This window comes from Ambystoma mexicanum, chromosome 8 (genome assembly GCF_040938575.1).
Source record: "Ambystoma mexicanum isolate Mex_15411 chromosome 8, UKY_AmexF1_1, whole genome shotgun sequence".
NCBI classification, from domain to species: Eukaryota; Metazoa; Chordata; class Amphibia; order Caudata; family Ambystomatidae; genus Ambystoma; species Ambystoma mexicanum.
Genome location: NC_090929.1, coordinates 1,521,344,532 through 1,521,366,956, shown reverse-complemented (window position 1 = coordinate 1,521,366,956; position 22,425 = coordinate 1,521,344,532). Strand labels below are relative to the sequence as shown.

At 46.7% G+C, this 22,425-nt stretch overlaps 1 protein-coding gene across 1 annotated transcript in view; it reads right to left on the bottom strand.

The window, feature by feature from the left end:
• The window catches only part of LOC138473186 (glutathione S-transferase omega-1-like), a 95,634-nt gene that overhangs the window by 32,105 nt on the left and 41,104 nt on the right, over positions 1–22,425 (bottom strand). Inside the window, exon 2 of the mRNA XM_069611747.1 lies at positions 12,969–13,077. Coding sequence (XP_069467848.1) covers positions 12,969–13,077 — 109 coding nt within the window. The remainder of the gene's footprint in view (positions 1–12,968; positions 13,078–22,425) is intronic.

The window sequence follows — 22,425 nt, the reverse complement described above, 5'->3', positions numbered from 1 at the left end:
AAGAAAGCTGGACAAAATTATCACCACATGTCATCCTCCCCAGGCCCCAACCCCCAAATAAAACACCCAAAAAAAAAAAAAAAAAAAAAAAAGAGAAACCCATCCAAATAAAAACGAATGCGCTACGGGTTGGGTGAGAAGGACAAACACAAGTACTGAAGTCATTGACCTTCCAGTGCTTGGGACATGAAAGGCCCATACCATATAGCAAAGGGTCAGGTTGCATTTGGTGCAGTGCAAGGCCAACACGAAAGATAAAATGGCTGAATTAGGTGGAAGACATCCAGAGTGAAGCCATGCAGTCTTGGATTTATATACCCTAACCCATGAGAAGAAGTGAGGTGACAACACAGTTCGGTGGTTACAGGTGTACCTCATTCCCTCTTAGCCATCTCAAGGCATCTGGGGATGATGGGATGGATAGTGGCCAATTGGCATGGAGATTTACAAGATGCATTTTACTTTGGCAGGATTGTACCATTTGACAGTCATTTGGCTATATGAGATGTAGAGGGGGTGCAAAGAGCACCCCACACGTGGAAAGAATCATGGAAGTTCCAGTCCCAGAACAAGGTTCTCAAAGACAAAGGGGTCAAGATTGCATAAGTGCATGAGGGAGCAGGATTCTAAGGGGGACATTGCTAAATGTGGAGGATATGGGGGGTGAGTGATGAGAACTATGCTGATGGTAGGCCTCTCACAAGATAAAACATTACTGGCAGTAATCTAGAAGGCCCTTGGAGGAGGTTGGTTTGTATTTTAATAGCCCTTCACGGCAAAATTTTGGACAAAACAAGGAATGGTACAACAACTACCAAAGAAAAGGCGAAGCACAAGGGGGATTGGGAACAGAAAAATGAAATGGAGACTGGGACCTGAGCGAACAAGGCAGGGATTATAAAGAAACAAGAGTAGATAGATAAGAGTGGAGCAAGACGACCATGAAGACATTTAAAAACAATACAGGGAGTCAAAAGAGCCACTAGAGGGAAAGTAAATTGGGTGAGATAGATCTCAGGGAGAAGAATTGCAAGTTTGGAGGAAGGAAGGCAAAGAAGGATAGCAGAACCACAGAAGAGACAGGAGAATACTAGAGAGAAAATAAGGACTTGGAGATAAGAAATTGGCAAGACTTGCAGATATTATAAAGCTGGAAACTCGGACTGATATTATCTATATCAGAGATGTGTGCAGAAAAGGGTAAATAAACACCCAAGTTATGGGCAGCAGTGGACGAGGGCAAAACCCAGACTGGTGTGGGTGGGGCAGAATAGCATTAGTATGGACATGTGGGGAAACCTGTGAATAAACTATGCACTCCATGAGCTTAAAGGAAAGGTAAGAGGAACGTGACCATTAGCAGGAAGAGAAGGGGCACAGGAAGGTGTCTTCAGAATTGGTAGAGTAGAAGCGTGTTTAAAGGACGAAGCAAAGAGAGAAGAATTAAAAAGAGCAGTAAGAAAAGGGATGAGAAGAGGGTAGACAGAAGAGATCGGAGAAGGAGGGAAGAGAATCACAGGGACCCAAGGTAGGATTGGCCTCAGCAAGAAGAGAGTAGCTATTTGAATTGCCCCATCCCCAAGACCCTCCATTCCCCGCCACCCCCCCGCCTCGGTTCCTTTCTTTTTGGCCTTTAGTGCCTTCACGCAGAATTACTGCAGTTTCCCCTGCTTTTCTTCCCCAGCCCACCTATCAGCCCTCCCCTCTCGCCCCCCATTGCCTCCCAGCACTCGCTACTGCAAGCGGGAACAGCTGTGGCCACCCCTGTACTCCACTTTAGCTGATGAGTACAGTTGAGTATTGTGCCTCCTTGCTCCAGCCCCTCAATTTTCGTTTTTGCCCGTGTCCCTTCCTTTTCTTTTTGGTCTTTGATGCACTCTGTCAAAGGTATATTGCACGGCACACCAACTAGGGAACTCCTTCCCCTACAATGGATGTGGCGCACAATAAAGCGCTTCTTATTTTGAATAAACTACAGATTCTTTTTGGAGTAGGCCTCCAACCCGTCTCGCACCCAACCTCCACAAACACCCAGTGTCACAATGGACTAGGAACCAGGCCGGTGTGTATCAAGATATTTATTAATGTATTATTTAATGAAAAAAGGAAAATGCTCAAAATACAACAGCCACCAATATTGTGGCAACTAAAACGCAATGATCTCTACAGCACCATCAGGTTAAGATATCCTATTACAGTTCACAAAGGCCTTCAATGGCAAAACAGGAAAAAAAAACCTTTAACACAGTGATAGCACCCACGGTTTAGCACTTTCCCTTCCCCCCCCAAACATCAGGTAAACCTGATTCCTTTGAATGGAAGGCAGTGGCAAGGAGTAGGAATAGAGAGAAAATTGGATTTGGGGTAAAGCCCACTACCACCAGATAGGAAGCCAGCAAAGAAAGTGAAAACCCATTTTTGGAGCACAATGGAAAAACAGGATTTTGATTATTACTCACAACTGCTAGGGGACAGAATAGAAGGAAATTCGCATTACTCACACTTTAGGAGATAGGGAGAGAATACTAATCAGCACACCAAGGCAAAATAGAAATGAAGTGGGAAAATCGGTTTTGGGAGAAAGCAAATGCAAAGGGAAACTACAGTGGCAAATAGAAATTAGTTTATACTGAGGTTTGCAATGGCAGGCAGGTCAGTGAAGGATTTTGTCTTACAATAGGAAAATCGGTTTTCAATGACAAGGACAGAGGCACATAGCAGGTAGACTTCTTGGCAAAAGGGATTGCTCACAATGGGAACAACGGTTTGGGTTGAACAGGACAGATGCAAATAGGAATTTGTTTGGTAATGCACACAGGGCATGGACAAATTCAGGCTTTTGTTACAAGGGGGCTAATTCTTTTGAGGCAACACTTTAATGACTATAACAATTAATCACAAACACCAGGGACAAGATGGTTAATTTCGAATTGCAACAATCTTGAACCGTGAATTTTAATGGAGGAATTAATTGATTTACTTAAAATAATAATAAGGATTTATACAGACAGAGGTTTTTCAAAGGAGGTATGCTAACATATACAAGCAAATAAGAGATACTTCTATGGGGAGATGACTGGATTACACTGGCAATTTGGGGTTTTCAATGGGGTATTGGATTAAATGTACTACTAAAAATGAAGGGGTTTACGCAATTTAGGGCTGGGGATATGCTACTTGCAAAGCAAGCCTTGGCTTAGGATTCATGAAAGCCAGCTGGATCTCAGGACACTGAACAGCTAGGGCAAGGGTCTGGTTACTGCACTCTCAAAGATGGTAAGGTTCAGCAGCCTGCTCGCGGTTCTCCTTCTCCTGTCTCCTGGTTTTTGTCGTCTGTCCCTCTGATCTAGTGCAGTCCCCCTTATATAGCAAAAATGACCACTAACTTTACAATCTATGGGGAGTACCCTGTAATTATCCCTGCCGCTCGGATAGGACAGTTACCATCTCTCTCTCTCTGCCCCTGGCATGATTGATTCAGGGGAAGAGAGCACCATCTGTCTGTTTGCATTTATTACCATTGTTTGTTCTCATTACCACTTTTTAGAAAAACTAATGTTGTCTAATAACTTCATAATTATACTAGCCACTGCCATATGAAACAGATATGCGGTTTTAGCTGGTCATGGGGAATTAGATAAGTCAATTGCCAAATCCGTACAATGTAGCATTGCCATTTGGCACATTTTTGTCCTTTTCATAAAACGTATAACAGCTATGAATCTACAAATGATCAAGCATGTTCCTAATTTCATTTCACATACTGTCATATTTGTCACCTGTTCAGATCAGCCAGAAACAAGGCTTAACTGGCCATTTCAGCCCCCAGAGTCCTAGGGAAATGCAATTTATATCTTTAAAACTGCCTGGAACAAATGGCTTAAAACAAAATTAATCCTCATTCTGATTGCAGCAAAAAATTCCTAAAATGAAATCAGTCTTTGCATGTCAATTGGGAGTGTCTTGTTCCACCTGTGGGAGGGGCCCCTTCACCCCCCACAGCCACCTGTCTTCCTCTGGGCTCAGCCGGTGACCAGAGATTTGTAGGACTCCCTTTGAAAATGGCAGTTTGCTCTTTGTAGTGGGTGCAGGGCTCACACCTCCTGGTCATGCCTTAGCCACACTTCGCCTTCTTTGAAATCTCTCGGTTCCTGCCTTCATCTCAGCAGCATCACATTTTATTGCAGGGTTGTTCGCTGGTAGGTGCAACTTCCAGCTGGAAGCAGGGCTTTTAATTGTGAAGTTTCCTGCCCCCCAGCCAGAACTGGTTTTTCCTGTAGCAAGTGTCTCTTGAAAGGTGACTGGAGTTTTGTGGGTTGAAACATACTATCCATTTGCTTTGGTCAAAACGATCATAATTCCCTGACATTTCCTGTGTGAGAAGTGCTATCTTTTTCCACTGTGGCTTTTTAAAGCGGTTTTTCTTTTCACTTGTGTGCAGGCCATTTTTGCTTTGAATGTTAAAAATCCTGTCTGGCAGGTCACAGGATTCTTGGATTTCTCCTTCTTGGGTGAATTTACATTTGCTGTTTGTCCATAGATGATGGGTAGGCCCCCTTTTCCCATGGTTCTTTAATTTGACATGAACAAAGAAAAAGCCAGGCTGTTTTTTTGTTTGCAGTGTTTAACTTCTTGTCATTCATGTGAAAAAAAGCAAAGCGGGCCGTTTTCCATGGCAGTGTTTAAATGCTACTGTTCAGGTGAAAAGGGCTTCTGTTTGGGGCCTTTAAATGCACCACACCTCATGCAGCGTTACTGCCGTTTCCACTGCTTTCCTTCCCCTGTCCAGCTGCCCGCCATTTGCCATCCCCTCACACCTCACTGGCTTCCTCTTTGTTTTCAACCTACCAGGGCAGCCCACTGCCTCTGTAGCCCCGTTGACTAAGGGCCCTGAGGGAAAGGGCAGCTCCTACAGAAGCAGCTCCAGATGGTGATTGGCGGTGATCACTGGGGGACACAGCAAGCCTGCAGCCATCAACCAGCAGCAACTTACAAGTTAAGTGTGCTGCAGGCAGGGGGCGCAGCAATCACTGCACCCCATTAAAATGCCCACCTCTCTAATAGCTCTTAGTTCAGTACCACCTAAAAGATCTCTGACAAACCGATTGTCTTAGTCCAACTGTTTTGCTTAAGCATCTCTTGCATCTAGGCAAACTGTTAGTTAACAATATCTCGCATCATTAGCATGGTGCCGTTACTATACTTCATTAACTACCCCACCCATATAATGTTCCCATTCCCTACTCCCCAGGTACCCAGTCTACTTGTTGCTTATCAGCCATAGTCATCATTTACCCTACTTGTACAAGGTAGCCTTTCTGAATTAAGCCTCAATGTGTATGTTTACCATACATTGGATCAAGCCAATTGGGTTAGTCAGTCACAATTTACATTTTGGCCAGCTATGGATAGGGTATAATTGTGAAGACTGTCACATCTAGACAGAACTTGATGATTAGCTTGCGGCACATCCTTGTGAATATTAGCTTCCGTCACATCTAGACAGAACTATGAAGACTAGCCTGAGTCACAGATTAGCGTGCATCACTTCTAGATGGAAGTGTGGATATCATCATGCGTCCCATCTAGATAATGCTGCCACTAACCAACCATACTAATAAAGAAAACCCACTCCTCTGCATACACCTCTCAAACTCTGAACTACACACAACCATACCTCTAAAGCACAACAAACTAACACTTCACTACACTGCAACAAAACAAACCGCACAACAGCACATGAAAGCTACCAACTGAAACACACCCAAGCTCAGCGAACTGTGTAAACAGAACTGAATGCTGCCAATGCACATAACTGCTCTTTTGCCCTCTCCCCGCTCAGTCCTACCAACTTACCCTACCCTCTTGCTTTTCAGATCCACCCACTACAGCGCCAGGGGACCAATTTCGGTGGTGACAGTGTGCGGTATAAATATCCTTTAACATAACATCAGTAAGAGGAGAGAACGAGGACAGTGAGACGAGTGGGGGAGCGTAGGAAGATGAAAAAAGAGAAGCAGGTGGAAGAAAGAGGAATGAAGAGTGGAAATCTTTTCAGAAAAGTATTCATCAAAATTGGATGCAGTGAGGAGGTGACAGAACACGATTCAGGGTGCGATACAAAATATGCAGCTGAGAATATGCAGCTGAGACAAAAGCGTTTAACAGATTATTGAAATAGTCTTTTGTGGCGGTCAGAAGTGGAGGGAGACAAGAACAGACGGCCAGAAATATGGAATACATGCGTTTGGAAATGGTGTAAGAACTTAAGCCTTGGAGTTGGGGGGTTTATGGAAAAAGCACAAATTCAGCAAAATTTCAAGTGTTCCAGCGCAGATTAAGCAAAGCATGGTAGGAGTGAACTACAAGGTAAAATGGATTGTTAAGTGATTGCCATCTGGATGGGGTGGAGCAACCATAAAAGAGGTTTAAGTGCCCACTGGATTTTCAAGTTGCAGGTTGAGTTTAGCCAATGCATCTTTATGCTGTGGTTTATGTACATTGATCAGAAAGAGGTAATGGACTGGGTGGTTCCACCGATAGCTCCATCCAATATACTTTAAGGAAAGATACAACATGGTTCATACTTAATTTAAGAAGTCCTCTTTAACTTCAAGAGATTATGGCCAGAAGAACACAGGCCATATAGGACGACAACCGAGAACTCTTGGCAAGGGCCTGCTGCCCAAACCACGTGCCAACTTAATTTCAATGGATGGTGGGGACTTTATTGAAGAGAAAACCTTGATGTTTGATATAAGTGTGGATTATGTTTTATATGACAAAGGCAGTTGCTTTACAGATCAGGATTTAGTAGATAGCACAATGTTCCTAAATGATTTTTTTGTTGGCCTCAGATTCCCTGGTAGCAGCACAGGTTACTTAAGAGGTGTGCTCCCTCAACAAGATCAGAATTATCTGAATGAATTCAAAACTAAAAAGAAATTGAGTGGTAACCACACTGATGTTGCAGTTCTCGTATTCCGAAATTCCCAAGTAATTTACTCTAGGCAAATTATTATAAAACCAGATGCTATGTTTTTTGTCCGAGCCTGAAAAGTGCAATGATGCCAACTTTAAATGTATGTAATTTGAATACAAAGGAGCAGATTTTAGGTCAAGGGTGATGCGCTACATCTAGCCGCCAGGTGTAAGGTGGGAATGGACTAGTTTAGCAGGAGCAATAATAGCCCATATACACGTCACAGCATAGGGAGAGACTTGCTGCCACCCATCTTTATTTTATTCGGAACTGCTGCCATTTGTCAAAGGGATTGTCCATCTCAATTTTAGGAAGGCTTTCGGCTTTCTTACGATGCTATGCATTTTACCTGTTCAACCCAAAAAAGGAATAAAACATGAACGGAACAATTTGGGGTGGAAATGCTTGCAGGGTAAGCAGTCGGAATTTTTCAAGGTATCATTCTGATGGGTTCATAGGTGTAGGATGTGAATAAGAAAAACCACACAGGCCTAAACAAACTCCCTCCCCCCTAACCCCCACATTATTTTTCCCCTTGTAGACTTAATGATTAAGAAGTCTATAATAACATGAAACAGGTGCGACGTGACTATACTGTGTGGTCTTCCTCCTTGGTGGACGAGAATTATATTTTTTGGGGATTCAGTTGTCCCTTTTATGAGATACCTAAACTTGTTGCTTTTGTCCCTTTTGGTTTTTAACATAGGGGACCTCAGCTAGAGGTCTGTTGGTGGGTTCCTTACCACTGCAACCCTTTATATGGTCCTGTCCTCATGGCCCCAGGGGATCGTATGTTTTTCTGAGAACCCCATTTTAGCCCCCGGCTGATTATTTTACCCTACATTGTCTTCAGAGAGAAAGCATGCCGATTTACCACAGTAGAAACCCAAAGTACCTTACTGGTAGCGAATATATATATATTTTTTTTATCCTGCACTGTGCCGTTAGTTTTTTTGGGCCATTCCTTGGTCTAGGGAAACCAGGAGAGGGGCATAAATTAGCACTTGCCACATCTGCTCACTGAGCCCAGGCCTGCATGCTCTGTAGTGGTTTGCACTCTGTCCCGGACCCATACTGTGTGGGTGGACTTGAGGGCTTGGTGGCGCTGGGGCCAACCTAGTTGACTTACCACCAAAACAGTGGAGTACCCCTCTGTGATTGTAAGTGTATGGTTTTACCTAGGGAGACCCGGATCCTAACCAACTCAATTCTGTAGGTTTGTTTGCCTGCTGGTGGACTTTGCAATGAAGCTGCTGATGGACTTACTTCCTTTGCTGTCCTAATCCTCCCACTGGTCCTCACTGGCTTGGCTTGGATCCTCACTGGGGACCAATGTACTGCCTTAATTCCCGACCACCTTGGCCAAACACATTGAGGTAGGAAGCTGCTGTTGTCCGGACTCCACCAACACTCCCTCGTTTGTTCACCGGTGGCATCTCCACCAAGGTCTTCTATCATGGGACAGTTTCCTGTTGCTGCCCTCTGAGCCGTCTGACTCTGCTTGGATGTATTCCACCAGTTTTGCTATGGTGGCCACTCCAAGCTTTGAGAAAAACAGATTAGTTCTCTTGTGGATCATGGCCGGCCGAGGTTTTAGTCCCAGGGCGACCGGAACTGGTAAACCACCCTCCAAAAGAAGAAGATCTTGTATACACCAGTTTGTTTTGCCATTCCTGAGCAGTCCTCATCACCATGAGAACTTACCTCCGGGATGGTGGGTCATTAAAGCCACTTACCCTCAGGCGTCCGTGTGGTCCTTAGTCAACCTCTTCTTCCGTTCTTTGAATTCACTTTGCCCAAATCCTGCAGTATCTCCTTTTCTCTTGGGACTGGACCTCTTTGGGGGGGTGGGGTCTCCTCGGGCATCCCCCGGGGTAGGTTTCTGCCTTATTCACACCTGTGGGGGAACAGGCTTACCTGCCTTTTCCCCCATAACTTACTGTGCCTACAGACTTCGTCCCATTGATTGCCAAGGAAAACATTCACTAATCTGAAACACTTGACTTTGAAGGAACTTCTCAGCATTTTGGCATTTTCCTCGTTCCCCCTTGGGTTCAGGGAGATTTCGGCTCAAGATTGTATTGCAACTGAGTAAAATGCTCTTAAATATGGAAATACCTTACCATGTTACAATTGTGGCTGCAGGTGTTTCTGTGTCCTTTGATGAATCTGATACTATGATACTAACTCTACCCTGATGTTTAGAGACTTAGGGCTGGTGTTCTAAAAGTATTAACCCATTTTCCTCCCTCTAGGAGCTGTATGTAATGTACAATGTGCATCATTTATGTTCCCATGTACTGGAGGTTTAGAAATCTATTGGCATTTTATGTCCTGAAAAGTTCTATGTAGTATTACACTGTCTAAGGTTCCCTTTTCTTCCCACCCCTGAGACCTGTGGTGTTCATACCACCAGGTAGTGGGAAAATACTATTTTGGGGGTGGGAGGAGCCAAGAGGGGAGATCGAGGGCAGCCTGTGTCTTGTTGGCAATTACTGGTTTTATACATCTGCTAGGGTTTAATAGGTTTTGACTACATAGTTACACATTTGGCTGCCGCACGCGCCAATGGTGCTAAGAAAAATCAGGTTGCTCCAAACCCAGGCTGAATCTACTGATGCAATCCTGGGTCAGAACAACCAGAGTGGTCGCCGCACATAGCGCTGCCGTTTTCCCTCCTCCAGCCCCTAAATGCAGCCCAACACCCTCCACCCCACCATCTTCTTACCTTAAATGGGTTACCCCGCCTGGGCCGCACTGTCAGTACCCCTAAAGTCTTGGTCACTGCCATGGAAAAGGAAGAGGGGCTCGGAGCGCAGCCCCACCGTCCCATTTCCATGGAAACCCTGACCCTCCCTGGCCGCTGCTGCGAACGAAGCAGCACAGCTTTTTTTTCAATTGCCATTAGCACCGCAAGGGTTTGCCTGAGGGTGCCAATAGCAATGCTTCCTTGTTCTGTGGGCTTCACCGGGCCATAACGGCACCGGGACCCATGACCTGAAACTTGGCCTCGGGCTGTTCAGACTATGTAGCCGGCAGAAAGCGTGATTATTGCTAAAGTATACCACGTGTGTGCTTTCTTTGGTGAACTGTGTGCAATCACTACTTTCCTCCCTCCTTTACAATACACCGGTTCAGCGACAGGTGCAACAGAATCTGGTGAGAAACACAGTTCTGCTTTTCTGCTAGTTGGTTATACAGCCCTCACCAACGAGTTGTGCACATTTTTTCCAAACACTAATCATGCATTGATTAGTTTTAATTCTCGATCCCCCCACCCGCCCAAAAAAAAAAAAAAAAAAAAAAAAAAAAAAAAACACTAAATGAATACATCAAAAGTGACCATGCCTATTTTTTAGGGTAGCAGCGATGAAGCTCTATTCCTAAGCACGGATTGTTCCATTGTCAAATTTATAGTGGGGGGAGAACGTGTCTGGAAATTGTATCAAAAACAAAAATCCCCCCAGACCGTTAACACAGTGGTGACTGGTGAATTTAATTGGAGGTGCATGCAGATTTCCCTTAAATGTGGCCAAACAGAGCAAGGAAGACCCCCAATCAAGTGGGGGTGAAGGAGGAAAAGCAGGGAGAGTCAATTACTTCCACTCATTCGTGGTCCCGCACACCCTACTTCCGCCTTAGACATGTTTTAAAACAAATGGTTAACATGGAGGATTTGCAGTACACTAAACTGTCTTTTAACCAATTTCTTTTAAACCCGTTTTGTAATGAAACAAGACGCCAGGCAGTGCACGGAGCATTTTCAGGATACCTTTGATACTTTTTCCTGCCAGGATAAACACACTTTAGGGGGGCTGTGCCAATATCCCCCCCTGCCAACACTCGGTTTACTTTGCCCTTGATGCGGATATAAATTGCATGCCCCCAACAAAGATCCACACTGGCAACCTCAATGAAAAACAGTATCCCCCACATAGGAACATACAGGTTGGCTTTGCCAATAGTGCCTTGAGCAGGCGCCGCCCCAGATGCTCTCCTGCCAATTCACACTTTATTTTGATGCCATCATGCGCGTGTGCACCCACAATGCTACTACATGCACACACCTCGGCACAAACCCATTGAAGCACATATAATGTCCCCCCCTGTACTTTGCTGCTCTAGAATGGGATGCCACCAGCAGCACGTTGCTGTAGGCCTTCCAGCTCCTGCACACCTACCAGACAGGGAGGTGTCAAATAACTACCTTCCTGGCTTCCGGCAAGTACAGTGAAGCAATAGCACTAACAATTTGCTGGACCAGGCCCTCAACTCTCAGGGAGGAGGGCGGGGGCCGAAGCACCAGCGACATGCTTGTGGTTCCTGGGCAGGAATACTCCACGCAGAAGCAAAGACAATGGTAGCAAGTCCCCTGTCCTTGCCTGGACCATTGAGAATGGAGAGCTGGGGCACTGTAAGCCAGGAGAACCCAACGCTTCCCTATGAAAGAAAGCAAGCCCCCGAGTGCGTCTCCAGTCACTTGTGGGAGCACTAGGTTTTCACTAGGCTGGCTTGGCTCCTCCATAATTGGTGGCGGGTCAGCACCCAGTCTCCTATTAATCTCCAGCGGTCAGTGCCGTCACGGGTAGATGCTCCCATCGAGAGACCGTTCTGTGATTTCAGACTTGGCCCATCCCGGTTACCTTTAGGGTTCCGCACCAGTTCGTGAGCGGACCAAAGCAGGCAGGGGTTAATAAGCAAAACTGGCTCCTGCTAGGGTTAAACCTTTAAGAAATGTCCAGCTGGATTTAGGTAACTTGACAATTTAAATACAAAGTGACCACCAATTTAGCCGTCACCTTGATCTATAGAAAAAGCAAGTTTAATTCTGGTGGCGACTTTCAAACAGCCTGTAGGCTCAAGACACATTTCTGTGCGGATTAGAAGAGATATTATATTCGTTTCAGTAATGGACCCCTACATTTTAGGGGGATGTGTTCACACACTAGTCCCCTTTCATTAAAGGCACAGCACTGAAAAAGTTATATTTTTATTTTAAACCGAGCATTTAAGATTGTGGTCACGTTAGAGTGCAAGAAAATGTGTAGTTGAAACTGGACTCACAGAAGGAAAAATGTGTATATCCAGAAGACCGTCTCCCTAAATTAGCCATTCTTGGGGAGATACGATGGAGAGATTCTGATAAGGCGACATATTTCCCTAAAGGTCCTCAGCTGAAGTGATTGCAGACAGTGAATATGAAGAAGAGGTAGTTAAGCAAGAGCGGGCCTATACAAAAAAGCAATATTGTACAAGCACAACACTGCGATTACCGACATGAGGATACGAGGTATCCAGCGTCTCAATTAGAGAACTATGGTTCGTTTACCCAGACACCTGAGCCCAAGGGAAACAAGAGCAAGTGCCCAGCCATTGGGCCCAAGGGAAACAGCAAGTGCCCAGCCGGTTACCAGTCAATTGGTCGAAAACATTTGGTCGACAGGACAATTGGGCCCACGGGAAACAACAGCAAGTGCCCAGCCATTGGGCCCACGGGAAACAACAGCAAGGGCCCAGCCATTGGGCCCAAGGGAAACAACAGCAAGTGCCCAGCCATTGAGCCGAAGGGAAACAAGAGCAAGTGCCCAGCCATTGGGCCCACGGGAAACAACAGCAAGTGCCCAGCCATTGGGCCCACGGGAAACAACAGCAAGTGCCCAGCCATTGGGCCCACGGGAAACAACAGCAAGTGCCCAGCCATTGGGCCCACGGGAAACAACAGCAAGTGCCCAGCCAGTGGGAAACAAGAGCAAGTGCCCAGCCAGTGGGCCCAAGGGAAACAAGAGCAAGTGCTCAGCCATTCAAACGGGGTCCGCGAATTTCACACATTTTGAAAGGGTTTAATTTGGTTATATATAGTCATTAGGTTGTATTTAAAACTCATAACCCAAACCTTGCTAAAATCCCTTAAAAAAAAGGCGGCTCCTTGGGGTATTTGGAGGTATGCTGTTTGGATGATTTTGGCATGTGCCATTCAAATTCTTACTTGATTCCTTTTGCAGCCAAGACCAGCCGTGTCCTTTGGGCAAATGGGCAGAAGCGCATGCTGTAGATTCGGATCAGTCCTCCAGGCACAGGCCCCGGTGGAGAGCTCCCTACAAGAAAGAGCAGGCAAAAGTAGGGTTAAAAGCATTAGAAACACAAGGAAACTTTGAAGGCATTATTATCCTTTGGTTCTAAAAGTAAAAAAATAAAGTGCAATGTTCGCTAAAAAGCATAAACTAGACATCAACCTTCACACAATATGTGGAATAGGAGCGCATGATCTATGCAACCCAAGTACAGAAGCTAAAACCGAGCACATCTGGTGCCACCCTGTCCATTTCAAGCGTTACTTTGTGGTGTGTACATAGCAAATAAAATAAAAAGGTTCCAAATCCGCTTATTTAGGAGAATGTTGAGCCGGTGGAATAACATTTCCCTTTACAAAGATGTCATTAACTTTTTCAAAAGAAAACTGCGTAGTTCCTTGTATTCAGGTCTCCCGGGATGTAGTTCCTTGTATTCAGGTCTCCCGGGATGTAGGTTCCTTGTATTCGGGTCTCCCGGGATGTAGGTTCCTTGTATTCGGGTCTCCCAGGATGTAGGTTCCTTGTATTCGGGTCTCCCGGGATGTAGGTTCCTTGTATTCGGGTCTCCCGGGATGTAGTTCCGTGTATTCGGGTCTCCCGGGATGTAGTTCCGTGTATTCGGGTCTCCCGGGATGTAGTTCCGTGTATTCGGGTCTCCCGGGATGTAGTTCCTTGTATTCGGTCTCCCGGGATGTAGTTCCTTGTATTCAGGTCTCCCGGGATGTAGTTCCTTGTATTCAGGTCTCCCGGGATGTAGTTTCTTGTATTCGGGTCTCCCGGGATGTAGTTCCCGGGATGTAGTTCCGTGTATTCGGGTCTCCCGGGATGTAGTTCCGTGTATTCGGGTCTCCCGGGATGTAGTTCCTTGTATTCAGGTCTCCCGGGATGTAGTTCCTTGTATTCAGGTCTCCCGGGATGTAGTTCCTTGTATTCAGGTCTCCCGGGATGTAGTTCCTTGTATGCAGGTCTCCATCAGCTCTTTGTAAAATTCCTTTAATGTCCCGCGATTCCAGGTTATAGTGTTCCTAATCCACCTCTTCCACATACGACTACACACTACTGGACTTCATCTCCCAGAAGCTAGTGTCCGAGACTTAGTTCTGTCACTCTTCATGGAATGCTGCTGTACTATGACTACCTTCCCAAAAATGCAACTTCTCACAGTCTCTCTGGGTCCAAGTTCCAGGATTTAGCGCCCCAGATGTCCAATCGTTGTAGGGCGACTGGTACCAGGTCCACTATTCCCACAATGTAGTGCAAGAGCCTCTCACTAGCTTTTTAGAATGTTTTGACTACTTTTCCAGCTTGCAAAGTTAGGCACAACTTGTATTCCCTCTACACCAGGGTCCCCTACATGGTCCGATCCCCACACCACTTCTCAAACCCCATGCACTGATCACGTTGTTGAGTCTCCAGCATCCCTTGCTGTTCTGGCAAGGCGGTTTCCCGTTTCCAGAATTCTCCAGTCAGTTTCCTGCTGCTTCCTCCACAATACAGAATTGCCGCCCGGCCACCGCCCCCCTCACTCCCTGCCTCCACAACCAGGGCTCTCTCTTCCACCTGGGTCTAACTCAAATTCAGACCACCTCCTGCTCACTGGGCTCCCTCTGGTTTAGGGCTCAGCAGCTGTTGCCTTGACGTAGCTTCTTCCAGGTCTCCACCGCTTCTCCCCTTGCGCGTTTTAGCTTCTTCCAGGCGTCCACCGCTTCTTCCCTTGCGTGTCGTAGCTTCTTCCAGGTCTCCACCGCTTCTCCCCTTGCGTGTTGTAGCTTCATCCAGGCCGCCACCGCTTCTCCCCTTGCGTGTCGTAGCTTCTTCCAGGCCTCCAACCGCTTCTCACCTTGCGTGTCGTAGCTTCTTCCAGGTCTCCACCGCTTCTCCCCTTGCGTGTCGTAGCTTTTTCCAGGTCTCCACCGCTTCTCCCCTTGCGTGTCGTATTTTCTTCCAGGCGTCCACCGCTTTTTCCCTTGCGTGTCGTAGCTTCTTCCAGGTCTCCACTGTTTCTCCCCTTGCGTGTCGTAGCTTCTTCGAAGCCTCCACTGCTTCTCCCCTGGCGTGTCGGAGCTTCATCCATGCCGCCACCGCTTCTACGCTTGCTTGTCGTAGCTTCTTCCAGGTCTCCACTGCTTCTCCCCTTGCGCTTTGTAGCTTCTTCCAGGACTCCACCGCTTCTCTCCTTGCATGTCGGATACCGCTCAGGACTTTCTTCTATCCCCATCGTGTAGTCTCAGTCTCGTTTGTCCGATGGTTAGCACGCCATAGACTGGTCATGGAAAGAATGAGAGACTGTGCGATGAAATGTAAGCTCCAGGTGGATTCTTGCCACCACACTGATTCTATTGAAGAGTGTATACCAGGCAGCTACGAGGACAGCAAAATGTTGTTCTTGTCAACCGCATTAATAGACCGTGATGCCCTTGAAAATACTTTATGAACTATGACCATAACCATTTGTTGTACGATTTCTACAATATTGAGCTTTTTTTATCCGCAATTATAGTGGCTACCTGTTTTATATTTAGAGATCTATGATGGAGGACGTGTTACCTCACAATAATTGACTTCGATACAGTTGCATGTAGCACACTATCACTCGTTTTTCAACAATCTATGCATCTGCAATTGGATTCATTTTTCTAGAGATGTGTGCATTTTGTTTATTAAAAACATATTGCTATGAGTGTTGGGGATGTGTTGCCTTTCATAAGGGTATAGCTGGTAAAACGGCTCAGTGGGTTAAGCGCTTGTTGCTGTGATCTGCAGGTCACAAGTTCAAATCCCAGCAAGGTTGACTAAACCCTTCATCCTTTTGAGGTCGATAAATTAAGTCAATTTCGATTGGGTAATAATAGTGTATGTGCTATGTAAAGCACTTTGGATAAAAGCGCTATATAAATATTAAATTATAATTTGTTTAAACCGTCTTTAAATTATTGAATTAGATTTGGATGTATTCCATTTTACAGATTCCCGTTTCCACTGCATTCCCAACATTCTGCTTCCGAAGGCTTATCAAACGGCCTCAGCCTCGGATGAGGTTCTAAACTAACCCCGCTGTTTCCCCTTTTGAGCGGTTTGATGGGAGGTCCGCGTTTGGTTCTTCGTGTTCAGCGTGGGCTGATAGGGTTTATGCTTCGGCTAAGGAGCTGCATGCTCTTGAAATCTGCATTTCCGACGCTAGATGGCGATACTGCACCACTGGATACGATGGGCACATTAAAACAAAAGCTGCAAATGCGCAAACTGGGGCTAAACGTGACACTTGCAAGAAAAACGGCAATAATCATCAACATTGAATAAGCGAGCAAAGCACAAACCACTTCCAATCTCGCCCCAATCACAAACACTTGCTCTCGACAACCATAGGTGGTCTAGAGAAAGGGGCATACAAGGAGACATCTGTGATCGTGCAAGTAAGAGTGGGATTCTACTCATTGGCACACCCACTCCCTCCTTCCCTGCAGCTCTCTGGCCGGCCTCTCTTGGCCCTCTTCCTGCTCCTACCTGTAAGGCAAAAAACCTCGGGATCATCTTCGACTCCACACTCTCCTTCTCTCCTCACATATCCGACATCTCTAAGAAGTCACACTACCAGCTACACCTCCCCAGAGGTATCCTTACTTTCCTCTCCTTCCCCCAGAAGCTCACTGTCTCTAGAGCCCTGGTTCTCTCAAAGCTGGACTACTGTAACAGCCTCTATCTAAATCTGCCTGCCTCTACTCTCCGTGCTTTGCAGCTTATCCAGAACAGGACTGCGAGACTTGTCCTTGGCCTCAAGCCCAGGAACCGTATCTCTCCAGGACTGACATCACTACACTGGCTCCCAGTGACTGCGAGGATCAAGTTCAAAACCCTCTGTATTGTCCACAAGGCTTTCTGGGGCCTTGGGCCAAAATACCTTCAACTCTCTCTTCCTAAATATCTCAATTCTTGAGCTCTTCGCTCATCCACCTCCAACTCCCTCAGGGTCAGCCGCTTCTCCAAACAACGAGTTGGGGGCAGATCTCTCTCCGCTGCAGGGGCCTTCCTCTGGAATGAGCCTTCCTGCCTCCCTGAAACTTGAGGAGAACCATCTCCGGTTCCGGAAGCACCTCAAAACCATCCTCTTCGCCTCCGCCTTCTCTCCCCCTCTCCCCTGCTAAAGTTACTGAAACTGCACAGAATCTGCGACTGGGCCACTCACCGTTCTCGGTCCTTTGGCCCAGCCACTCTCCCCTGCACTGCCTCACTGGCACCCCCTGCACTGCGGGACTGTCTGTATCCCTACAGCCCCCCTTCCCAGCACTGGTCTGCACTAACCTCGCACTTGCCACTAGATGGCCCTTGTTATTTATCCTGTATGCTATTAACCCTGTACTGCACTTTCCCCTCTCCCTTTCCCCCCTGCACTTTTCCCTTCCCTTCTACCCTTGCGCTTGCACTTGCGATCTGAATGACACCTGGCCTAGTAGGATCTTTGTCTCCCCGTGTCCCCCCCCTGCCTCGAAACACTTGTGTATAGGCGCGTTACAAATGCCATATCATATCAAGCTGGAAAAACTGAAAAGATATTGGTACGTGCCAATTATCCAAAGAGGCCAATTGGAGAACATGCTCACCAGGGTTAGTGAGGTTTTGCAGAAATGGACCATGTGTTTGAATTTCCCTGCTTGCAATGACTTGTGCAGGTCGACGTGTGCCACCCTTTGAAATGTACATGCACTCTTCTTAAAATGACCGAGACCTCTTAGAGTGCATTGTACTGACGCAGGACATTCAACCTCCTCATGAAACAATGCCAAGTTCTTACAGAGGACATCACAGTACCCAGGTACTCACCTTGCAGAACAGCGGCTACAGCGACCTCCCTCTGCCCCAACCCCTCCATCAACGGCCAACCGCCCCTCTTTTGACCATCATGTTCTAGAACATACCCATCACGAGCAGAAAGTTACGCTCCCCTGTACACTCCTGCCCCATCCCTTTCCTCTACTATGGGGAATCTTATCCCTGTGCTCCCTCTAGGCCCCATAACATGTTACATTTCTAGAAAGAGCCAGGCCCTTCTCCTGGTGCATTACAGCTGCTCCAAGGCCAAGCTACAAAGCCGTACTGCTGTTCATGCACTTTCCAGAAACATCATTAGTCAGTCCCAGTGGATTCTGGGGCTTGCCTGGTCCACTCCAGACACATCACTCTGACCACTGAAGACTTGGTTTTCAGAACCTCATCCCGGATAAAATTTGCAACCAAGCTACTCCCCCTCAGCACCTAGCTAGCAACTCCTACTTCTTTATCCGTGGGTCCACTCCTGCCCCCTTAGTGGTATTGCCTGCCAGAGGATCCACTTGGCAAGCCTGGGGAACAGGGATGGGGAAGCCAGGGGTTAAATACTTCAGGAACTGTTGAGTTTCTAACTGGCGTAGTCTCCAGCCTCAGCCCTCACCTGGTTAAACTTTCCCCTGCTCCTGTTCTGTTCCACCTTCACAGCTCACCTGACATGAACCCAAAGGTCTCGGGCCACCTGCATTTCTGATGCACCTGGCAACCCCTCCAGGGAGGGGTAGAAGGGCGAGTGGGTCCCTGCCCGACAAGTCAGTTGCTGTGCAACATAATTACTGGGGACTAAATTCCCATACCAGTCTAGTGATAGACTCTTGGCAAGTTAGGTGAGCTGTGCATAGATGGAGTTTGCAAGTGACTTTTCATGCATGGCTAGTAGCTTGCAACTTCAAAGGTTTTCCCTGCCATAGGAAGGCAGAATCTACTTTAGGAATCAAATACTCAACCACAAGGACCCGCTTTCCGCCCCAGGAACACCAGGATCCACCTAGTCTTCTGTTGCACGTGTGCTTATGCCAATGCCAAACCAATGATCTTCGAACTCCACAAGTCATCGGAGTCAGATGCTTGCAATCTGGGAAGACGACTAAGTAGTCTGCGGATGACCCCAGAACCTTTCCAAATGTAATGCAGGCAATAGCAGCACAAGTACCATGGACATTCCCCCTCACTTAGCCACTTCCTCTGTGGAGGTAGAGCTAAATGCCCAAACCAAGCTGTAAAAAGAAGCCTCATTGTCACCGTTAGCTTGGCCATCTCCTGAGCGCCGGCTCGCCCAGTAGGTCTTAAGGCGATTTGTCATCTGATTATGACCAACAAGGATATCAGATACAAGGATCAAATGTCCCAAAACCTGCGATTAGTTAAGCCAAACAGCAAAACACCCCCTACTACATGCAATTTTTCACCAACTGGGTTACTGGGGAACACGCACAATAGGAAGGCATAGTGCCTACCAACTTCCCCAATACATAGGGGCACCTAAGATGCATCGCCCAAGATCCGAGCACATATCCAGGCCTCGTGCTCTGCACCAAACATATCCATGTGTGTACACAATTACCATACACACTTCAGCCTAGACTCTGGACTACAATGCCTCTATACCAACGTGCAACTACACTGTAGCAGATGTTCAACAGGGTTCGAAATTGCCGGGAGCCATTTAGCTCTTGTTTTTAGCCCAGGAGAGCCTGGTTAGCTTGACATCAACAGGTACCAATACTTTTGGCTCCCGCGACAAACTGGTGCCATACAAAGAAACCTATGTGGCATGGACTTTCTGTACCTGGGAATGTGTATAAGTAACCATTGGATACATCTAAAAGACATTTTTAGCAAGATTGTCTAGAAAGGACAAGAAATTAAAAGTTGCAACTCCTAAGAAAGTCATGGCACGCTAGTCGCAAGCTTCTGCCTGGTAGGTGATGACTGATACCCAGCAGCTTCTTAATCAGAATCTTAATTCCGATCCCTGTTCTCTGCACAAATGCCTAGTATAACAAGAGGGCAGGGTAAATCCTGAGCTGGTACTTGCTTCGTGAGTGATCAACGCGTGTCAATTAATGGAACGACATTTCCTGATACCTGGCCTGCATGATTTCCCCCCGGCCCCCCACTTTTGCAGCTCGTCAGGTCCTTGAAGTTGTAGAATATTGCTGTAGGTTTGCCCATGAAGGCATGGGGACACAAGCAAAGATATTTTGCGTTTAGAATCATCCCACACGTCGGTCTCAATATTATGACTGGCAACTCTCTGCATGCACATGTAGACATTCCGTACCACATGTGCACATCCCTCCTCTGAACTAAATTAAAGTCCATCCAAATCTTCCTGAATCAGTGACTGAAGCTAGAATTAACCTACAATGATACATAAGGGAAAATAATTAAAGATGGAGTTGAAATCGAAGCAGTATATTTAATCCCGGATAGTATTAATACAAAGGTTCACCTCATTCCGTTGGCTGCCGAAGCAAGAAGTTCTGCTTTGCACCATTCTGTAGCTAATGCGCCTCCTTTGATGTTAATGTGGTATTTATACCGCGCACCATCACCACCAAAGTGGTCCCCAGGCACTCTGCTGGATCTGAAAAGGAGAGTGTGAAGAGGGGGGAGGGGTGGGTTAGTGGGAATAGGAAAGCGAGTTCTGATGTCCCGTTGACATCTTCAGTTTGATTTGCACCGTTCGCTGAGCTTAGTGCAGTTTTTTGAGTCTGTGCAAATTCCCCCATGTGCTGCTTTGCCAGGTTATGTGTTAGTCTGTTGTTGCACTGTGAAGTGCGCACGGATTGCTGTGCTGAGAGATCAGAAGTGTGTGCGGAAAGTTGAGAATTGGGTTTGCTGGTTTTCCTTACCTCTGTCTTTGAGTTGTAGTCCGTCCGCCTAGTTAGCAGGCCTGTTGTAGAGTGGTGGATTTCCAAGTGGTATATGTACCTAGCTTATACCAGCGTATTCCCCCACTCGGGGGCTGGGGATGTTTAGATCCCAGGTAAGAGGATTCTAGCCCATCCCATGTGGGGATCTTACCTACCTACGTTCTGTGGATTAGCAGTATGTGGACATGGGTGGTAGGGGCACCCCCCCCCCCCGCTAGCCTACTGGTTAGGGAAGATTAACTAAGGGGGGGGTCATGCTTTCCTCCCTGGGATTCTGGTTTCCCATTGGGTTTATGCTTCCTAGTCGTTTCCTCCTGTTTCTGGGGCAAAGAGCCAGGTTTTGAGTAGTTTTCTGAATTCCAGATGATCCTTTGTGTTGCATAGGTTTTTTGGTTAGGTGATTGCAGGTTAGAGAAGGATGATCCTCCGAATGTTGTTTTATTGAATGGTTTTGGTTCTAAGTGAATGTCTTAGCTTGATCCGAGAGGTCTTGTAAGATGGTAGACTTATTTTCTCCTTTAGGAGCTCTGCTCCTTTGCTGTGTTATGCCCATCGTTTTGAACTTTATGCGCTGTTTTATTGGTAGCCAGTGTAGCAGTTTCAGCGCTGGGGTAATGTGTTGTTTTTTTCTGTATTTTGCAAAGGAGTCTGGCCACAGTGTTTTAAATGCGCTGACGTTTTAAATAGTCGTTCTGGCATTCCCAAGTATAGGCTGTTGGCGTAGTCTACTCTGGACAGTGCTACGATAGTGAGTGTTTTGTGGGTGAAAGAGGAATGGTAGGATCCTTTTTACTGCCTGTAGGAGGAAGAAACATTTCTTAATTATAGTGTTTACTTGTGGCTCAAGTGTTTGTCCATTAAGAATCCCAGGTTCTTCATGGAAGGAATTAGTGTTGTTCCCAGTTCAGTCAGCCATGGGATGTAGGGCTTTTGGATAGGATCATGATTTCTGTTTTGCCCGGGTTGAGTTTGAGGCTGTTAATTCATCCAGCCATAGAATTCAGCGGCACAGGTAATTGTAAACAAGATTCTTGTTACAAGAACTCTGCTGCTCGCAGGCTCGCTCATGCGTGCCCTCTCACCACATGCCTGCGCATTTGGAGCGTGCCCAGAAGGCCGGGGAAAATACTGCAGCACGTGGCCCTGCGAGTGCGCAGTGCACTGCTGCGCCGCCTTCCACAACAAAGGAGAAGCTAGCAGGCAGTGACACGTGCTCCTCAGAGACAACAGTGCAACTAATAATCTTGCCATCCATTAGGGTAGGTCAGCCCAGGTAAACTTGGAAAGATAATACATTTAAGCTTCAGACCCGTGCCAGTCGCCTCTGTGGCAGAGCAAGACTCCGACTACTGCCGTGCATATGCCGGCGGCGGGCTGGTCCCTGAGAGCTGCTAGCGTCTTCGTGGCTACTGGATTATGGTTGAGCACCTGAACAGCGTTACCAATCAGCAGTGGATGCTGGCAAGGTTTAACGGCAAGACATTACCGTCTCTTCTGCTGCTTCTACCCAAAGGCGGGGGTAAAGATGGCATAGCACAGGGTTTTGCTCCCTGATTTATGGAACCAACCAAAGGCGAGCATTTGTAGACATTCAGATCAGGTACCATCTCATTTTGCAGTATTATAAATGAACAGACTGGATATACGTTCTTGTGTAAGTGCATCATAAAAG